The sequence below is a fragment of the Diadema setosum genome, chromosome 22, assembly GCF_964275005.1.
Source record: "Diadema setosum chromosome 22, eeDiaSeto1, whole genome shotgun sequence".
NCBI lineage: Eukaryota > Metazoa > Echinodermata > Echinoidea > Diadematoida > Diadematidae > Diadema > Diadema setosum.
In genome coordinates this window covers 15,172,804-15,193,389 of record NC_092706.1, presented here as the reverse complement: position 1 = coordinate 15,193,389, position 20,586 = coordinate 15,172,804, and the positions used below count along the sequence as shown (strand labels likewise).

The 20,586-nt window shown below is 37.2% G+C and overlaps 1 protein-coding gene across 1 annotated transcript; it reads left to right on the top strand.

Annotated features, from left to right (window-relative positions):
- Positions 1–5,228: 5,228 nt before the first annotated feature.
- Positions 5,229–20,371, top strand: LOC140245394 (proliferation-associated protein 2G4-like). The gene is made up of 10 exons (XM_072324971.1): positions 5,229–5,459; positions 6,909–7,037; positions 8,552–8,660; positions 9,356–9,518; positions 10,103–10,245; positions 11,718–11,927; positions 12,583–12,677; positions 13,148–13,275; positions 15,250–15,303; positions 16,732–20,371. Exons 1-10 carry the CDS (start codon positions 5,372–5,374, stop codon positions 16,792–16,794), a joined length of 1,182 nt encoding a protein of 393 aa, XP_072181072.1. The 5' UTR covers positions 5,229–5,371; the 3' UTR covers positions 16,795–20,371.
- The last annotated feature ends 215 nt before the right edge of the window (positions 20,372–20,586 follow it).

Here is a 20,586-nt window from a genome sequence, read left to right as displayed (position 1 = left end):
CTTTCTTTGTGGGTTAAAAAAAAGATACCTCAACTCCATCTGGTCTTGCCTCATAGTTTGTCTGTATTATAGGGACCGGTTACTGCAGAGACATCATCATGCAGAAGCGGATATACCATTGATGTGCAATGGGGAGGAACAGAACATGGCACAGGGTCTTGCGGGTCTGCTCCCTATATTCAATTCAGTTCAGTTCAGTTCAGATTTATTTCGGTGTTGTTGTTTTTTCTCAATGAAATAATATATGAACATAAATCTCACTTTCTTCAGTGACAAAAAAAAAATGATGCATATAAATTCATACAAAGAAAACAATTATTAAAAACTTACAGTAAGCAGTTGTCAACCATGGTAGTTACTGCCGCAACAGTATAGCTGCCTTCCAGGAGGCTGCCCTTCTTGTCATCAGAGGGCTGAAATCTCCTGTGGGTTCCATGTTGCTGTACATCTTACAGAATTTTTAGTGTGCACATCACTATTTTTATTGTAAATATGCTATAAAATACTAGTAGTATTGACTGTACCATCACCTACTGTCACAGCACATCCCAGTTTAGTTCGGAAAGAGCTGCTTCAGGGAGCAAGGTTCAAAAAATACATTACAATGGTTGGTATAAAGTAACGAAAGTGAAATAATTGTCAATATACATCATGTGAAAAAAAAACCCTCGGTTCGGTGTAGTACCCTATACCCAAGAATAACTGGATGCCTTCAACAAGCAAAGCCATTGATTCTCCAGGCTATATACTCGCTATATACTTCTTGATCCAATAATTACTTTGTGAATGATGTGTGACACACTGCGGGGCCGTGTGTCTTTGAATGTTCTACAGATAAATGGCGCTGTAATAAATGCTGTTCATCATCATCATCATCATCGTCATCATCATCATCATCATCATCATCAGCAGCAGCATCTTCATCATCATAATCAACAACAACAACACATTTATTCTATAGTGACCGGTCGGGAGAAAGAGAAGTGACAATTCCAAAGTCACGTGATAATTTTATCTTGTTTTTCAAGGGCAACGTGCTCCGTCGCCTCTGTAGATAAGTGTTTGATCTATAATCATGTATGGGGGTGATGGATTTAACTTGTGATTGTTTAAATTCATGCAACAATATTTCATCGACCAAGACAACTAGCAAGTCAAACCTTCATGACGTCAAAAAAAAAAAAAATGACAACCAAATAACCAACCAACAAACAAGCCAAAGCAAAGAAACCCAGAAGACATAATTTGGTACATTATAATGGAAATGTCTTTAAAAAGTAATGTTTGATAATAATGGATAAAAAAAAAAATACACTCATTCTATATCAACTAACATAATCCAAGTTTACAGCTGTCTCTATTTCTGTTGCTGGATGCGACGGAAAATGACTATAAGGTGAAAAACACAAACAGTGGAAATTTAAATCTGTATTATATTCAGAGAGAGAGAGAGAGAGAGAGAGCAAGAGAGATAGAGGGAGAGGGAGATACAGCTGTTTGCTTCGCTACTGAAATGTTCGTCATGTGCTACAAAAGTATTCATTAAATGTCCCTGTATAAGTTCATCTGAAGCACATTTACCGTAAGTATGATGAAGAAATTTAATGTTTCGAGCAGCATCAATACGGTCTCAAACTGGATTAAATCTTGATATGGTTTTAATTACCCTGAATTGCTTTCACGTGGATGAAATAAGTTTCTTCTAACCCAGGAGATTTATAAGATATGGAAAATGAAACGGCATGCCATTTTATTTCAGAACTCTGCGAAATACCCAGTGTAAATGCTGTCTGTTTTGGGACGTATACATCGTAGATGTATTTGGGGATTTAAGGACTTTAACTTGACTTTGACCCTTTCATAAGTTTATGCATTGAGTAATAATTTTCAGGGTATGGAGAAAAAGTGCAATTTCTGTATTGAATAGTAAATTGTTACCATTTTCATCTGGCCTTTGACCTTAAAATTCATAAGATAATCACTGTCAGGTAGAACATGCATAAATATGTACAAAGTTTCAAGATAACTTGAGCCACTTCAGAGATATGGAGGAAGAAGTAAGTTCAGCACTTTCACTTGATCTTTGAACTTTTTGGCCAAAAGAAAAATAAAAAAAAGCTTCCCAGAGAATCTCTATTGGGTTATACATGCATACACCGAGTTTGAAAAAAAAAATCCTGCTGGCATGGCATTAAAATGAGGGAAATAGTAAAATTTTGAAGTGTTGCCCTTGACCTTTGACCTCCATAAACCCTAATTCCCTAGATAATCACTGCCCGTCAGTATACATGCATTATATGTTCCAAGAAGATACCTTGAACAATTTCCAAGATACGGAGAAAAAAGTGAAGTTATGACATTTTTACTTGACCTTTTGACCTTTGACCTTTCACCTCATGACCCCAAACTTTCACTAGAGAATCTTAATTGGGTAATACATGTATACACTAAGTTTCAAGAAAATATCTTCAGGCATTGCATAGATATGCAATATGGAGGAATAATGAAATTTTAAACATTTGACCTTGACCTTTTGACCTTCGACCTTAAGCATGTGTTCCCAAAAGTTGACATAGGCACAAATTCACCCCCTAATACACGTACATGCCAAGTTTCATTAGGATACCTCAAAAGGTTTTTTTTTTTTTTTTTTTTTTTTTTTTTTTTTTTAGTTACGCTGTCCACAAAATTCATTACGGACGGACGGAAGGACGGACGGACGGAAGGACGGACGGACGGAAGGACGGACGGACGGAAGGACGGACGGACGGAAGGACGGACAACCCGAAAACATAATGCCTCCGGCACCACTTCGTGGCGGAGGCATAAAAAGTTATATAGCGATATGAAACATTCGCAGAAGGCAACGTCAAAATTTCAATTCTTATGGGTTGTCTTAACATACACACTGTCGAATATTCACGCACCTATTCCAGCTGTGGTAAAACAAAAGCAGTATAATACCACTGGCAAATCTGTTGTAAATCATTCATTCGTGAAAGGCGACATCAACATAACATGTCTGCTACATCTACATTGTAGGTATTTACAGTATCATATCTATTTACTATTTTGATTTAGATTTACTCGTATATGTCAGCATGGGTTAGCACCCTATCATAGAACAAAAATAATTAAGATCTTGTATGGCATGAACACAATGTCACATGAACATTTTAACAAAAAATAAATAATCTTTATTTGTCTATTGGTGATGACGTTAATATTGTTTGGCTATCTTTTAAAATTGTAAACATTTCATCTTGATCTTGACAGTCTAATCTATTTTTAAAAAACTTATCGATATAAAAATTTATCTTTCTTTCACTATAGAATTTTATATGAGTATTATTCTGGTCTAAATAGGATGATGCAACGAATTATCATATATATTAAAATATACGGTCATCATCAAATTGGTCTCCTACGATATTTAGACAATAGGCCCGTTCACAAACAACGAAAATCGAAATTTCAATCGCGATCCAAATTTCGATTTTTTTTTTCGACCGTTCATACACAGGGAAAAATCGCACTTCGCAGCAAGGAAAGAACGATCAGTGGCCAAACTGCGCATGCGCGAATCTTGCATGACCGAAGACTGACCCCGCCGCAGTCCCAATAGAGTTTCGCACGCGCTACGAACGATGGGATTAAAAATACCGATTTCCGAATCTCGATCGCGCTCACACACACGACGCTTGGCAAAATAATCGCGATTATTCTGAAAAATCGCACTAACGAGTTGGATCGCGATAAGGATCGCGGTAATTAGTGAAATTTTTCTGTCCACACTGGAAAAAATTTCGAAATTTTGATCGCGATAAGAAAATCGATTTTTAAATCGCACTTTTTCCCTTGTGTGTGAACGGGCCTTATAATGATGAGTAATAACATCCAACGTATTCTTGCTCTGCTGGATGGTAGGAACCTATATAGTTTGATTCTTTTTTTTTTCCTTTTTATCCAACATATTGGTCCTACAGCATAATTATTTAATGGAATTAAGAAATATCTTTAAAGCATCATAAAATCACAGCACTCGAATTTGGTCGTTAATAGTTTTGCTTTAAAATACATATGGACATCAGAATATAATTATGCTGAGTTACTCATCCCCGAGAAAATTCAGAATTGTATATTCTGTGATGATTCAGAAATTCGACATAAAATCTTTTATCCGGAAGCACCTTATTAATTGACACAGAAAGAAATAGCTAACTTTGAAGATTTTCAAAAGTCAGTGAATTATAATTTTCCTCAAAGAATCATTCCGCGATATAATACTCCATTTTTTCTTCCTCTCCCACTTCCCATTACACTTTGTTTCTCACTTTTACTTTCTGCATATCACTTTCCCTTCTGTAATGATTACTTTATGGTCCATGTTCAACAAGATGTGCTTTATTCAATTTCCTCACAGCATTCAATGCATAATCCTGTTGCTAATTTGTAACTGTAGGTATCCTAACATAATTTCTAATATGTGAACACGCTCCTATATATTGTTGAAGGCCTATAATAGTAATCGCTTATACTTACAATATAATGTCACCAATGTTTGTGGGAAAAAAAACAACAACCTGAAACTTAAATTTAAACTGATTTACCCGCAGATAAAAACAGTTATCTAACGATGACATAATTCATCTCATCTAATTTGCATATAATTTCATCTTTAATATTGCGTTACTCTTTACATGTTAGATTAATAGGTTACATTTGGACATAAAATAGTGAACTTGAACTTGACATGATCTTTCGTTTAAATAGTTTAGAGAGGCGCTTAATGTTATCGGAAATATATTATGATCTGCAGGGCATGCCTTCTCACTTATTATTTTTTTACATGATAAAATATTGTCTTATGAATCATTTCCAATTATTATACATAATGTATGCGAGCTGCATAGAAAACACACGTTCATGTCAAATCTCATTTTCATTATCGGCAGTTTTACATGACGTGTTTCCGTCAGTGGTGCCGTTCGTTGGTGCTGGAGTCGCAGTGATCGGAGAGCCATTCACATACTATAAGTACTCAAGTACCGTGTGCATACTGAGTAGCCGAGAGTACGAGTTCGCGCGTAATCCTTTTGAACTCCCGCGCTTGTTCTATTGTGTTCACCCGAACACGTGTGGCCATTTCCAATGCACGTCGCAATACAACGCACGTAGTTTCAGGTCTGAATACGACTCACGTACCCCGTTACATGGTTATATGCTCGCGTTGTGTGGTAAGCATATGGGCTTCGCTCCTGCATGCTTATGATGTGTGTACACTGTCAACGTGATTCCTGTAACCCATTTCTTCACTGAAGCCATCTCAGGCATCTGTGCGAGCTGTGTGTTGCAAGAAAAATCGGGCAAAATGGCAGACTCAGACACTGATGAAGAGCCCACCATAGCTCAAGACATTGTCGTCACGAAGTACAAGATGGTTGGCGACATGGTCAATGGTAAGTTTAAGGCCTTTATTTATGTTAGAGTCGGGGAAATCGACCGTAAAGTTGCGATTTATGTCGGTTGATTGTCACAAGGTCGGTGCTTCCAGATGGATGGAGTATGTCACCACATGTGTGCAATTCCCATTGATCGGCACACACTACATTTAACCATTCACTAAAATTGCCTTTGCAGGAATCTTTTTACTCTATGTGGATTAACTAAAATTACTGTGATGTTTTATCTGCAGAATCTGATGAGTGCAGATTGTGATGGTGAAACACTGCTGACCGATATTTAGAATCTAGTTTTTGATCTATACGAGTATGAAAATGAGGCAATTTTATTTTTGCCATAAAAACGTGTGTGTGTGTGAGACAAAAAAAAAAAAAAAATGTGGAAGAGCATTTATTTGTACAAGACTTGATGAGTTGAACCCGTAGTCTACGCTGTTGTATCCAAATTAAAGAAAATAGAATATAAGTGTTGTATGTTGTGAATAAGCAAAACAAAAGTCAAGGTCATGACTGATACACGGTAAAACTAGGCCTAGACCTATTGATTCTTTTTTAACTTTGCAGTCATGCTGGCCATGTGAATGTGACTACTGAGTTCATTTTGTAGGGCTTCAGTGGAAAGGTGTAAAATTTTATGTTGTACGTAGAACTTTTAGAAGCCTAGTTATGACTAATATTTTGTATTATTCATTTTTGTATTTAAAATCATGCAAACTAACTTGTGTGATGCAAAACTTTTGTATTTTCTTGCATGAGCTGGCTGCAGGCTGTAGCAAAGGAATTATCAAGAGTGCTTTTGAGTAGTTTCTGATTGTAGTGCTAATATATCTAAAGGAATGGTATAGTATTGGTGGAGATGAGGATCAAGCTTTTAAATTTTTGCAAGATACTAGGAAATCTCATACGAAATGTTAAGAGAGCATGTACCAATCTGAGATGAATTTAAAACTATCATTTGATGAAAATCGGTTTGAAATGGCTGTGATATCCAAAAACAAAGAAAAACAAAGCAATCCTAATAAAAGATCCACCTTTTAAGGATCGCTTTGTTTTTAATATCTCATCCATTTCAAAACCAGTTTTCATCGAATAAACTGTGAATTCCTCTTAGAAGTATGCTCTTTCATATTTCATAAGAGGTTTCTCATTCTCCCAAAAATCATCATCAGAAAATGTTGGGAATCTGAAACCCCATCCCAACCAAAACTGTTCCATCCCTTTAAGCCTACCATTATTCAAAGTTCAAAGTTTAAAGTGTTTTATCGTCATAGCATAAAATGTGTTTTCAGATATACAAATATGTGTACATACAAGGGAAGTGTATGCATGTCAACAGTCATTATTCTTGTAAAAATACTTTAATATACTTTTACTACTTTTAATTTAATCTTTTCCTGTGACAAGGAATCAAAGTTGTGTTCTTCGCTAATGCTTGTTGTCTTTCAGAGGTCTTAAAGAAAGTGATTGCCGAATGTGTCGCCGGGGCAAAGGTGCTGTCGATATGCGAGTTTGGAGACAAACTGCTGGAGGAGAAGACTAGCCAGGTGTACAAGAAAGAAAAGGAAATGAAGAAAGGTATTAAAAAAAAAAAAGAAGAAAATCTCAGAATGTTGCTAAACTGTCTCTTACACTTGTATTGCTCAACTTTTGTAACTCAGCTCGTGTTAGAAATTCCACTTTTAACACTTTTTATTCATTCTACAAACAGAAGTCTATGCAAGCCATTAGATTAAACTAATTGCATAGAATCAAGAACAGATTTGTTGTTGGTATAAAAGTTAATTGTAGTAGATGAATAAATGATAATGCCAAGAAAACCATAATTTGTTTGTTTGTTTGTTTTTTTCAGAAGAAGACAGTGCTAAAGCCTATGTAAACTGGGTTCCCTAAGAATGAAAGAAGTGGCATGCACAGAGATGTTTTGCATCTTGGAATTAGCACATGTGATTTGATGTTGTATCCTGTTGCAAAAGGAATCGTGGGGAAAATTATCCCTTTTTGATTAGTTTAAAAGCCTGACACCAGCTTGGCTGTGAAGCTGCAAGTAGTCTCAGTTTGTGGCAACAAGATGTTACCCATTATTTCGGTACAATACCCCCCCCCCCCCCACACACACACACACGCACACAACAAACCTTTTGTAGATGTTGAGTGAAAAGGGGATGGTTAGTAACTGACAGTGGGAATCATTGGGAATGCTGAGGATGATTGTTCTATAATCCTTGTGGGATTCATTTAAGAGTATTGTACATTTTATCTATTGTTGTGTGAAAATTATTTGCTTCAGAATGGTCTCATATTCAAGTAATTCAGTTCAATGTTTCCAGGTTAGCATGCCTGTACAGTGTCGAGGCGATCGTTAACAATATAGATATATTATGTACTCGTAAATGAATTCCACAAGGATTAAAACAATCATCCCCCAGCTTTCCCACTGATTCCCACTGGTCAGTTACTAGCCATACCCTTGAAAAAAAAAAATGTGATTAAATCAGTAGAGATATTTTAAAAAGCATGCCACAAATTATGTGCATCATGTTTAGAATAACCATATCTTGGAGACTTTCAATGTGTAATTACATAAAGGTAGTAGATGATACAAATTCACATTATTACATCTTGTGTTTGTTGGAATCATAGACCCCTGATATGTCAATATTCCTGGTTATTTGAAACAAAATTAACAGTTTGCATTCATGCAATGAACTAAAATCAAGCGTGATGTTAAAGTCATTGTTGCGAAGAGAATTTATATTCCTCGAGGTCTGATCTCTCCAAGAAAAGCAGCTTGCAATGGATGAATAGATTTGCGATGATCAAGCAAAATTAGAGCGATGGGGATGTTCAGTGAGTTTATCAGTCATTTGAATAAATCATCCAGCATGATATCTTGAGGTCAGTTCAGTATTGACTGGGTACTTTAAGTAGCATGAACATAAATTCCATGTTAACAGAAGCTGGGAGATTCACCAGTTCCATCTTTTAGAGTCGCTTGATTCTGTGGATTGGTTTTTGCGTGACAGGGAGTTCCCTCCACTGATGATCATCTGTGATTGATCCTTGCTTTGTTTTGTTTCCCTCCCCTTCAGGTATTGCATTCCCAACATGCATTTCAGTCAACAACTGCGTGTGTCACTTCTCGCCACTACGCAGCGACAAGGAGGAGGTACTACTCAACGACGAGGACGTCGTAAAGATGTGAGTTTGCCTGTTATAGCTTTCCATTCGAATGTGTTCCAACTGGAGTACAGATCAAATTTGAATTTTATAAATCACCTCTTGTTCAAGTGGAAAAGAAGTCATGTGTGAATGGCATATAGAGTGCCATTTAAAGCCAAATGTTGTCCTGGAAATGGGAGTGGAAATGGCTCTGATCCTTGTAGGCCTACACATTTATGATTTTGGTTGTGTAAGATGAAATATGTGTGTCAAGTCTATGGGCTCTCCAAACTTTTTTTTTTTTAGTATAGATTTAGTGGACAAAACAAATTGTTATTAAGAAAAAGACATATCATGTGTATGGATGTTGTAGAGAGTGAAATAGACACAAAATTTCCACACTATGATATTTTACATGTTTACAATAAATTTCCCCCAGTTACAAGATGTGTCAGAAATGCTTTTAGTGTGCACTTTTAGGCACACAAGAAGGCTAGATGAAAAGCTCTCAAACTTTTTAACGCTCCTGGGCCCACATCCCGAGACATGAATTCAAATAAACTGCTCATCACAACCGCCATATTTCATTGATACTTGTGAGTTACAATAGATTAGAAGTCATTCAGACAACTCTCCTTTCTTGGAAGACAACATGTCAGTGTTGTTCAATTTCCAGCAGAAATCATTGCTTATTGGAATACTTGACTGACTTTTGTCGATTTCTTCCTATCCAGAGATCTTGGTGCTCATATAGACGGCTTCATCGCCGTTGTTGCCCACACGTTGATTGTCGGGGCAACGCCCGAAAAGAAAGTCAAGGGTCGAAAGGCTGACCTTTTGAGAGCGGCATACACGTGTGCTGAAGCTGCCTTGAGGAAAGTCAAGCCAGACACGCAGGTGAGATGGAATAATTTGGGTAGTTTGCAAAATTACAGTCATATATAATCACACCAATATCAGACGGGTGTAGATCCTTTATGTCATGTATATGCCTATCAGTTCTACTCCACATGGTTTCAACACTTGCATTGTATAATAGCATAAAATACCTTGTGTTATTCTGTAAAAAAACAAAAACAAAAACAAAAACAGCAAATAAGTTTGCATGAGCAGCTGTAATAATGTGGGGATTTAATTTACTTCATTTTCAATTTTCTACTTTTATTCTTTTGACAGGACTCGGTAGAGTTCACACCATGAACGTAAAAGCTAACATATTCATGGCTGATTTAACGGTTGAACTAAATTTCTTTGGCTGCTATATGCAGTAAGATATTCACCACAGGATACAAAATGAGTGGCCGCCGGCTTCGTTAGACATTTGACCCCTATATAAGGGGTCTATAGTACAGCAATTTTTGTGCGAGTTTTTTTTCAGTGGCTATTATAAGCAGGTGATCATAGACAGATGGCTGTGAAGACAGATTTGACTGTGTCAAGTATTGATATTACAATGCATCTTTGACATGATCCTCTGCCAGAACTATGAAGTGACCGAGGTGATCCAGAAGGCCGCCGAGTCGTTTCAGTGCAAGCCCGTCTCAGGAATGCTGTCTCATCAACTGAAGAAGAACGTCATCAACGGGGAGAAGAGCATCATTCAGAACCCAACTGAGGAGCAGCTGTAAGGAAACTTTGAAATTAAAGGTCCAGTTTACCTTTGGGAGCAGTGATTTCAAAAATGTTCAAGATATCACATTTGATGCATTTGTGTAGGTCTGTTGTATCACAAAACATCCTACCATGTAAAATTTTCATAATGAATCCTAAAATATAAGGAGATATCAGCATTTTTCTCAATAAACCATAACTGCAGACGGTTTATTCTTGAAGCATTCCTATTATAACTATTGTTCACATTTTGTGTATTTAACAATACTTAACATTGATTATATGGATTCACATTTTCACAGTGGTTGTTTCTATCCCTAACTCACATTTTAGAACTATTTCAAAGTACTAATGCTAGGTTTTTGTTTCATCTGCAAATGGTAAATTATGTCTTTAAAGGGATTATTTACTATTTGCAGATGAAACAAAAACCCAGCTTTAGAGCTTCAAAATAGTTCTAAAATATGACTTAGGGATAGAAACAACCAATGTGAAAATGTTAGTCTGTGTAATCAATGTTAAGTATTATTCAATATACAAAATGTGAACAATGGTTATAATGGAAATGTTTCTAGGCTAATCCGTCTACAGTTGTGGTTTATTAGGAAAAATAGTGATATCTCTTCATATTTCAGGTTTTATTGCAAATTTTTTACATGTTAGGATGTTTTGTGATACAACTGACCAACACTTATGCATCAAATGTGATATCGAGAACATTTTTGAAATCACTGCTCCCCATCGTATGCAGTACCTTTAACTGCTGTAGCTCCAACTGTCTCGTAAACTTGTTACACTGGCTAGTATTGACCTTCCTTTACAAAGCATGATGGACTAGCATAATGTAGGCAACCCTCTCATATCGTTGCTTCCTTTCTTGGCCAACAAGTAACTTAAGAGATGGTGGTTTATTTTCCATGAGAAGCAAATATACAAAGAACCTATGACAAGTTGGGTTATCAAATATTAAAGAGGTATTAATTTGTCCCCAAAATACTATGACAAACTTATATGATATGATGCATGATGACTTTTGTTGTTAGTCCACCAAGTGTTCTAATTTTGCATTTGGACTGCTGTTTTGGAGAGATTGTAAGTCACCTGGAATCTATTAGCATTTCATACATACAATGTATGGCATAGAAGAAAAGTTGTGCTTCCTTCTGTACCAGTCACCACCTGTATAATAATTTATGTCAATTTCCTATAAGCTTGTTCTTCCTGATCCTACATTGTCACACACAAACAAAACGATAACCTGACCACTGAATAAGTAAAACAAGTTTGTTAGTCATGTGAAAAACTTAGCCCCTATTCTCATGTCATTCCTCATAAAATGTCACTGAAAGTATATACATTACTGATTGGTAATATTTGATCAAAATGGACAGTCTGGATATATATCTGATCCTATATTTCACATATATCCCTCTTTGTCTTCCACCTGTCTCTTTCTCTCACTTTCTATCTCTATCTCTCTCCCAGACGAGAGCACACCAAGTGTGCGTTCGAGGTCCACGAGGTGTACGCTGTCGACGTCCTGGTCAGTACAGGGGATGGCAAAGCCAAGGAGAAGGACAGAAGAACGACCGTCTACAAGCGCACCACCGAAACCTACCAGCTCAAGATGCGCACGTCTCGCGTGTTCTTCAGCGAACTGACCAATCGCTTTACTACAATGCCTTTCCCACTAAGGTGTGTTTGATAGCTCTCCCGGTTCCTGGGCGTCATGTTTCAAAAATGTATTGTTCTTGCCCATGCTGTGCTATAACCATATCCACTGTTGAGTGATTTGCTTTATTTTTCTCAACTCTGTCTAGAGGACATTACATACTAATTTATCATTATTTGATGCAAGGCCATCATATGGGGAAGGGGGGGGGGGATGGGGTTGTTCCTCTACTTGGAAGATGTAAGGCTATAACATCAACAGGACAGTAATTTGTTTTTGCAAATCCCGGTACATGGAAATCACGTTTGAACTCTACATATGGTAATAGGAGCGGTGTCTACTGCTGTGTGTTACAGTCTGTCATTATTTAATATTTACTGTACAGGTGAATCCCGTTATAATGGTCCTTGGGACTGACACTATTCCTTTTGTTATATTGCAGTTTTGTTGTAGCGAAACATCTAAAGTACATAAAGATATATAAAGCTTATAGTTTTGGGATCTGATATTTTTGTTGTGCTACAAAATTTTGTTAGAATTATTTGTTGTAATGGGACAGCCCTGTAGTTGTCGTAATTATTCTTTTCACATAGAAAAATTTATGGATTACCTGCAAGTGCCAGAATGTTGCTTTCTTTCTTTCATGTTCTGTCTCATTGATTCTATTCTTTCTCTTAGAGCATTTGAAGATGAAGCTAAAGCACGGATGGGAATTGTGGAATGTCTGAACCATAACCTTGTGGAGCCCTATGCAGTCCTTTATGAAAAGGAAGGTTAGTATTTCTGCCCATTATTCATCTTAGAAAAGCTCAAATAATATGAACAAAGCAGTTTCAGAATTAAGACTTGATATGAACATGTTGGATAAATGTGTCAAACAAACCATAAGTCTTCCTTATTTGTTCCTCACTGACTGTGTGCTAGGGCTTCTGATAACTCTGTATTGATCTTCTCTGTTGATATGTCCCCTTGTACTCACTGCATCTACACTGTAAATCAAGGTTTCTGTAAGATTATCACCTGATGACACGTTTGCATAGGCTTTGCTGCAGCTATGTGCTTTGTAAACTGTATTCTACACAACACCCTCCCTGTCCATTTCAGATAGAAATTAATTTGTCTTTATCAGTGTTTGCTGTTGTCTTTGGGTATCAAAGATGGTTAAAAAAAATTAAAATCATGATTATCTTGCCAATTTGTTCTCTGAGGTATTGATAAATATTTTGTTATTTTTCCTCCACAGGTGAATTTGTTGCTCAGTTCAAGTTCACAGTGCTGCTGATGCCAAATGGACCTCTCAAGATCACTGGTCTCCCCGTGGATCTTGGCCTTTACCAGTCAGACAAATCTGTGGAAGACAAGGACCTCAAGGTAAATTAGACTAGGACCATTTACATTTGTGCAAATTTAAATCAATTGTTTGTCTTAGATATTAAAAGGAAAGAATTGAGTCATAGATATATGTGTTCTGTGGTTTGTATTATAAGTTTTAGTGTGTGATGTGTACAGGAACAGGTACAATTGTGTATATCTGGCCTATGGTCTTACCTCATATTTTTGTAATCAAAATTGTGTTGCTAGTATATAAAGTGGGATGCTGCGATACTGACCATTCATTTGAATTTGTAACTCTTAAAGGGGATGGCTGGTAATCAATCAGTGGGAATCAGTGGGAATGCTGAGGGATGATTGTTCCAATCCTTGTGGAATTAATTTAAGAGTACATTATATATCTACTGTTGTGTGAAAATTATTTGCTTCAGAACGGTCTCATATTCAGGTAATGTGCAGATTAATGCCCCGTCACTGACCAGGCATGCTAACCTGGAAACATAAAACTGCACATTACTCAGGGATGCCAGTTTTCCGGCAATAGCCGGAATTCCGGCTTTTTCATATTTTGGTGTCCAATTTCCGGCTTCGTGATATTATTTCCGTCTGTGTGGGAAAGCAAAGAAAGAAAGAAAGAAAAACGAAAAAAATATGATCATCTAAACTTACGGGACATTCACTTTCACGATTTCCGTAGTATGTTTCGCTTATACTTGGGCATGAGAATATCACAAAACGACTGTCATGCAAAACTAGCGCGATGTTGCTGCTGCTCGCTGGGCCATGGGACATGCAACACGTGCGATGATAGCGATCGAACAGTGTGTGGTGTTTCTCTATGCGATGTACTATGTGCGGTTGCGGTGCATGAATCATACTGCGCTCTCGCTATAGCTACAGTGCTGAGACTGTGTGGTGAGTCGATTGAGTCAGCGGAACGAAGCAAAACTACAGATTTTAAGGCACTAGGACTTCTTTATTTTTGCTACAAATTCCTTTTTTTTTTTTTCTAGAATATGACCACATTATTGTCTGGAAAGCGTTATACCAGCACGTGTGATCGCGATCGAACAACGTGTGGTGTTTCTAGGCGATGTACTATACTGCGGTGCATGGATCGTGCTGCGCTCTCGCTGTAGCTACAGCGCTGAGAGAGTATGGTGAGTCGATCGAGTCAGCTGAACGAAGCAAAGTTTATGGCACTAGGACTTCTTTATTTTTGCTACAAATTCATTTCTCTGGATTAGATTTGAGGGAAGAAGAGCCCCCAGAAATGCTCAGATTGCACCAGAGAGCATCTAAGAACCCCAGAGCTTCCAGGGCCCTTGAGCGGGCCCTGGACCCCGGCCGAAGGGACTTCGCGCTCGTGCAGTTTCGTTCACAAAAAAATTTCCAGCCCAAGAGCAATTTGCCACTGGCATCCCTGATTACTTGAATATGAGACCATTCTGAAGCATATAATTTTCACACAATAGATACATAATGTACTCTTAAATGAATCTCTCAAGGATTGGAACAATCATCCTCCAGCATTCCCACTGATCAGTTACTGGCCATCCCCTTTAATGACCTGTAGCCACCATATCATCAAGCATTATCAAACATGTATTATGAGAGTATTCTTTTGTGCCATGGTAATTTTGGGTTAAATTTCAATGGAATTAAAATCCTACTAAATGCTGTACAGTTTTGTAATAATATAGTACTGTAAAATGAGGAATGTTCTTGTGCACTTTAATTTTTCAAATTTCGCGAGAGCCAAAATTCGCGAAATTAAAATGCACGCAAAAGTTCTTGTCTACACTATATGCATTGAATGTTAGAGGCAACTTGCAAAAATTTCATGCCTCAAAAATATCAATTTCTTTACAGTATTTGTATAGCAAGCTTGTAGTTTATGAGGATGCCTGCTGAGCAATTTGATCATTTCAGTTCTGAGTAAAAACCACACAATATATTTATAAACATAAATATATACTACAAATATATAAATATGTTTGCATCTCGTTACAGGAGCTCCTGAATTCGTCGGTCAGTCGCAAGGCCCAGAAGAAGAAAAAGAAGAAGGTAAGAGTACATATTCAATATCTAATGTGTGTTTTCATGAGGCAAAAAGTCTCCGGTTTTAGCATAGCCAAAAAAACCCGGCCTGACTAGGGTTAACACTGCTTAATTCAGTGCTTATTTACATTGATATAAGGCAATTTGTCAATCAGTTGCAGTAAAAACAAGTTGACAGATGAATTTCATGAGTGCGAAGAAATAAGTTTATGAGAAATTAACATTACAATAACATACAGCATATCAAATTTACCAAATAACTTAAATGAGTTGACTTATACAGACAGACAGGCTGAAAGAGACGGACATTAATATGTTTTTGATTGTTTTGCTTTGTGATCTTATGAAGTTCCTCCCTTGTTACTAGAGAGGTTATTGCTGTGACTGGACTGTCTGAGAAGTCCTTGAATTTCATAGGTAAAAGGTAACAGTCGTGAAGCATGCCCAAAAATATTTTGTAGATGCCATATGCAGATGAAGATTGTATATGGTTAAGTGAAGATAATGTAATGCAAAGTTGGTAATTAAAGTTTGCTGGTTTGAAAAGAATGAGGTTATACTTAGAATGAGGTCTACCTTTGGTGTTCTGTGTCACCTCAATTTATCGGATGTAACTATAAGGCATCAAAGAAAATTTAGATTTCTCCTACTACTATTTCTTCTGCTATTATTACTACTACTACTTCTTGACAGATGCATCGAAGATTGAGTACATGTACATGATGTCTTGCCATATATCTCTGTCCTTCATTAGTGTTTGCATGTTGACTGATTCATGCCCAGTATCTCTTGCAATTCAGTCAATATAGTTCAGAGATCCTCTTCCTCTCTATGGGCAGGGAAGTATCAAGGAAATTACATCACATATAATTTGTTCTGTGGCACGGAAATGATGAGCTGCAATATTCATTATGTAGCTACATGTATGAGTAGCATGTGACTTTTCTGTGGAGCCATCAACGGTGAGAATCTGGTGGGTCATGGAAAAAGTCAACAGAAAAAACTCATATGAAAGAAAAGCTTCACCTTCAAGATGTCACAAACTCTTTTCATGGGCAGTACAACCTGTCCTTGGAGGTTCTAATTATGTACTTGCTTTTCGTGGAGAATTATCATTGTGTTCTGTGACGCATGACGAAGAAGCAAAGTTTGATGTTTAGTTGTTATCCTTCATCACACATCTATTCTATCATTCCCTCCCTTTGTTTCTTGCTCCCTAACTTCTCTCATTCTATCTATCCATATTTCTAATCTGTTTTATCTCTTTTGCCTGCTTCCTTGTTTCTTTCTCTCCCTATCTCTCCCTTCTCTCTGTTTCTTTCTCCCTATTTATCTTCCCTTTTTCTTTTTCTTTCTCTCCATACTCTCTTACTCTCTCTCTTTCTTCCTTTTTTGTCTGTCTGTCTGTCTGTCTCTACCTGTTTCTCCGTCCAGGCTGCAAAGCAAGCCGAGGCAGCAGAAGAAGAGGAGGCGCCTCCACTGGTAGAGAAGAAATGATCCAACCTGGACCGGTTCAGACTGGTTCAGACTGGTTTCGCCCAGCTGAAAACCAGTTTTGAGGACCCAAGTGGAGCTTGTCTTGGACAGTATTCTGTATTGTCATGACCATACCAACAGGATTAGCCGCCCCTCTGCGATTGTCCTAAGTTTTTAATTTTCTCCCCTTTTTTTAAAAATAGGTTTTTACTCTATGGAAGAGAAGGAAAAGAGTGGATGTACTTCTCATCACTTTTCAATGGGCGTGATTTTAGGCGTGGCTCTTAAAAGAGTGTAGTATCGTTGTGTAGATTTTTTTGAGGAAGAGAAGCATCTTAACACGAAAAAACATCAACCTGCATACTTGGGGGGGGGGGGGGGTGGGATGTGATAGAAAATGGGCAGTAAACCAGATGGCAAGAGAAGATGCAACAAATGATGCTAAACCTTGATAGATTCATCAAAGACCACACATGACTTGAATAGTTTGCAAAGTTTAATGTGATGACAAACATGATTTGTACAGTTAGTGTAAATATACCAATGCCTTTAGCTATGTGATTGCTGGTATAAGAAAGCAACCGTCTATTTTGTGGATAGTCTGGTTGAGACATCAGTTCTTTTTGTCGTGTTGTTTTGTTTCCTTTTAAAGGAAGAATGTCTGCTCTGATGAACAGTGAGCAAGACACAAAACTTTGAATTTAATAATTTTATCTGCTGACAGCCAGCTCTGATGTAGTGGATTACAGTCCACAACAGCACACAAGATGTTTTCCTCTATGTTAAAAGCATATTATATATTAGACTGTGGTCAATACATTGTCATACTTTGTTTAGGCAAAAGCTACTCTTTTTTCTTGCTTGTTACCTCTTAGATCAGTGATTTTAGTACGACTTCTGTTTTTGTGAAACTAAGCACACAAGCTGACCCCAAATCTAAGTGGTCAATCTGTATCATTTCAAACAATTCCCAGCTGTATATGTTCTCTAAAACTGGTTGATGGAATGCTAATATGAATGCTTAAAATTTGATGTCTTCCACAGGAAAAATGCTTACTCACCTCATCAAAGCAAGATGATAAGAATTAGTTATTTTTGGAAGTTCTTCATTGGCAACAGAGAGAACTGAAGCATCTTCAGATTCTTTTTACTAATTTGCCACCAAGTGAAGTTGGTTTCATATCTCTATTAATTGTCACAAAGATGCCAGAAAAAAGCATAATGATTATCGTAGTAATTTTCTTGATAACTTTAATAGAGACCCTGGGGTGATTCATGTTTTTTTGAAAGAAATATGGAAGTGTGGAAAAATAAAGCTAAGAAGATGAACAAAATTTTGTTTATACTGTAGAGAAGAGAAGATGGTGAAATGAACCATGTTCATGTTTGTGTTGTTGGCCAAACCGGTCTGTCACTATTGGGAAGTTTCTAACAGTTAAAAAGCACTGACGGTCTTGTACTGAGAATGAGATTGAAAGCAAGGTTAAGAGTTCACCTATGCACCAAAGATTGATTGATCCTGGTGAAATTACTTTTGGGTATACCAATGGATGTACATGTCCAGGCAAAACAGTTGAGATGAGTCAAAATACTGGGTTGCCTCCAAGTATGAAGCTATCCTCACTTTGTCTTTAGTAATATGCACCCATTCCTGTTACCTTCATATCCGTTCAGAGTGAAGGGAGAAATATGTTTGCGTTTGCTAGAACAATCTAAGCATTGTAATATGTTTGTTTCATATTGTAATGATGTAAAAATGTGGCATTAACGGGAAGAGTTAACTCAATGTGTAAAGAATGATTTCTGTCATTTTGTAAGACTGAAATGGTCAATGTTAAACTCGAGACGCCTTTTTTCCTCTGACAAAATACTGTCGGTAGAATACCACACATTCTCTGCCTTGTCGTTCTGTGAACATCTAAAAGGTATACAAGAGCCAGATGATGAAAAAAAATCAGGGGTCTTTCCCCCTTTTTCAGTAGCTTGTAACAGACCCATGGATGGCCTTAATTCTTCAGGAGTGTTTCTACCAGTGCAGACAGCGATCTTGTATGAAAACTTGGTGCAACCTTAGAGTAAGCATAGATGGCTTTTTGTGTGCACAACTTATAATTTGATTGTCTTTGTGGTAAGTTTGTTGTTTGGTTCTGTGCCCCACTCAAACTTTTAAACCGATGTGGAGGTCTTGCTGTCAGACTAAAGTGGCATAATGCAACCTCCGATACAGACAGTCATGCGTGATCATGTATGATTGGATAAAATTTGGCACCTTTTCTTTGCTTTATGTTTTGGGGGTGCCAATATTCCTTAGATTTCTTCAAATAAACATGGTATTAAATACAATCATGATACAGGCAGTGATACATGTAATCTCCCTTGTTTTCTCTGCTTGATAATGTGAGAGGTTGAATGTCTTTACCAAGGTGTGCTTACTTCACTCACGTAAATTTGAAAAGAAAGGGACAAAAACAAAAATATCAGATGTACTTTGTCTCTTTTTCGCGTGGATTAGTTCACGTGATCATTCAGTGAAAAGATTGTCTGAATTGCATGCAGAAAATTATGAATCATTTTTGCCTAATTATGGAGATATCTGTCAAAGTTGCAAGGTTCTGCCTATAAAGTTCTTTTTACGAGTAATGGTGATTTAGCATATTTCACAATCAGAACTACTGAAACGATTGTGTGAATCCTCACTTCAGGGACCAGATTCTTTTTTTTTTTTTTTCTTTATTTGGTTGAGTGTAGATTGAATGCTTATCTTGCTCACATCTTGTAAAGTGTGTAATTGTCAAATTTATTTCAAGAATGTTTTGCTTTCAATGCTTTTGAATTACATTAAGCTGCATAATATGTTATTCCCCTTTGTAAATTGCACATTGGGTTGCGGAGGAGCAGTTTGGTTTTGCTGGCTGACAAGTCTTGTTGGCCATGTAAAAAAAAAGGATTTTATTAAAGCCTATGAAGTTTAAAAGTATACCTGTGTTGCACTGTATGCAAGTGTCAATCATGACACCATTCCAAACAAACGTCGGCCATTTGCAGCATTATGATTAAGCCTGTATCAGAAGTCATCACACTGAAGGCAGTGATTACTGTGCATTTTTCGTAAGAAAATTCGATTGACACATTTGATTTGATGTGAAAAAAGACGGAAAGATTTCAAGATGATAACCTATCCCTATTTAATCCTCCACAGAGTGGATTTGATAAGTTGAGACATCCATTTCTCTGTTATCATCACTCGTTAATCAAAATCAATTACATACTGACTGCCAAATTTGGCACTAAACCTCGTCTGGTAAGAAGTGCTTTTCAGACATGTCAATGTGTTTAGCCATTTTTTCTTTCTTTTTGAGTGTGTACGTAAGCAAAGATCTGGCTGCTTCATAGTAATGCATGTTCTTGGACATTCGTTGGAGAGACAAATGTAGTGCGATTTGTGTTGTAATGTGAACGTGTCTTTATTCTTTTCCTCCTGCATTAGACACCTAAAAAAAATTGCCCATTGTTATCCCTTATTTCCTATGTTGAACAAGATAGTGTGGATATTTGTAGATCCAACTTGAGTGATAACAATAAATCAAAAAGAAGGGAATCATTTGAAGTGGTTGTGTCGCTTAAACCAGTGATGCTGTTGTGGATCAAGTGCTGTATGATTGTATATAAATAGTGAATGGTCACGAGTGTGCTGGTATATGATTTCACACACGATGAGAGGCGAGGTACTCTGTTTTACAAGGCAAGGCTTGAATAGAGCGCCTCGTCTTTCACTGCCTTCTGGTGTGGTAGTGAAGTAATGCACATCAGCAG

Bases quoted from the DNA above. Each gene is read 5' to 3' on its own strand.
- LOC140245394 (XM_072324971.1), top strand. From the start codon at position 5,372: ATGGCAGACTCAGACACTGATGAAGAGCCCACCATAGCTCAAGACATT. The intron at 5,460-6,908 runs GTAAGTTTAAGG...GTTGTCTTTCAG, and splicing joins GGTTGGCGACATGGTCAATG to AGGTCTTAAAGAAAGTGATT. The intron at 7,038-8,551 runs GTATTAAAAAAA...CCTCCCCTTCAG, and splicing joins AGAAAAGGAAATGAAGAAAG to GTATTGCATTCCCAACATGC.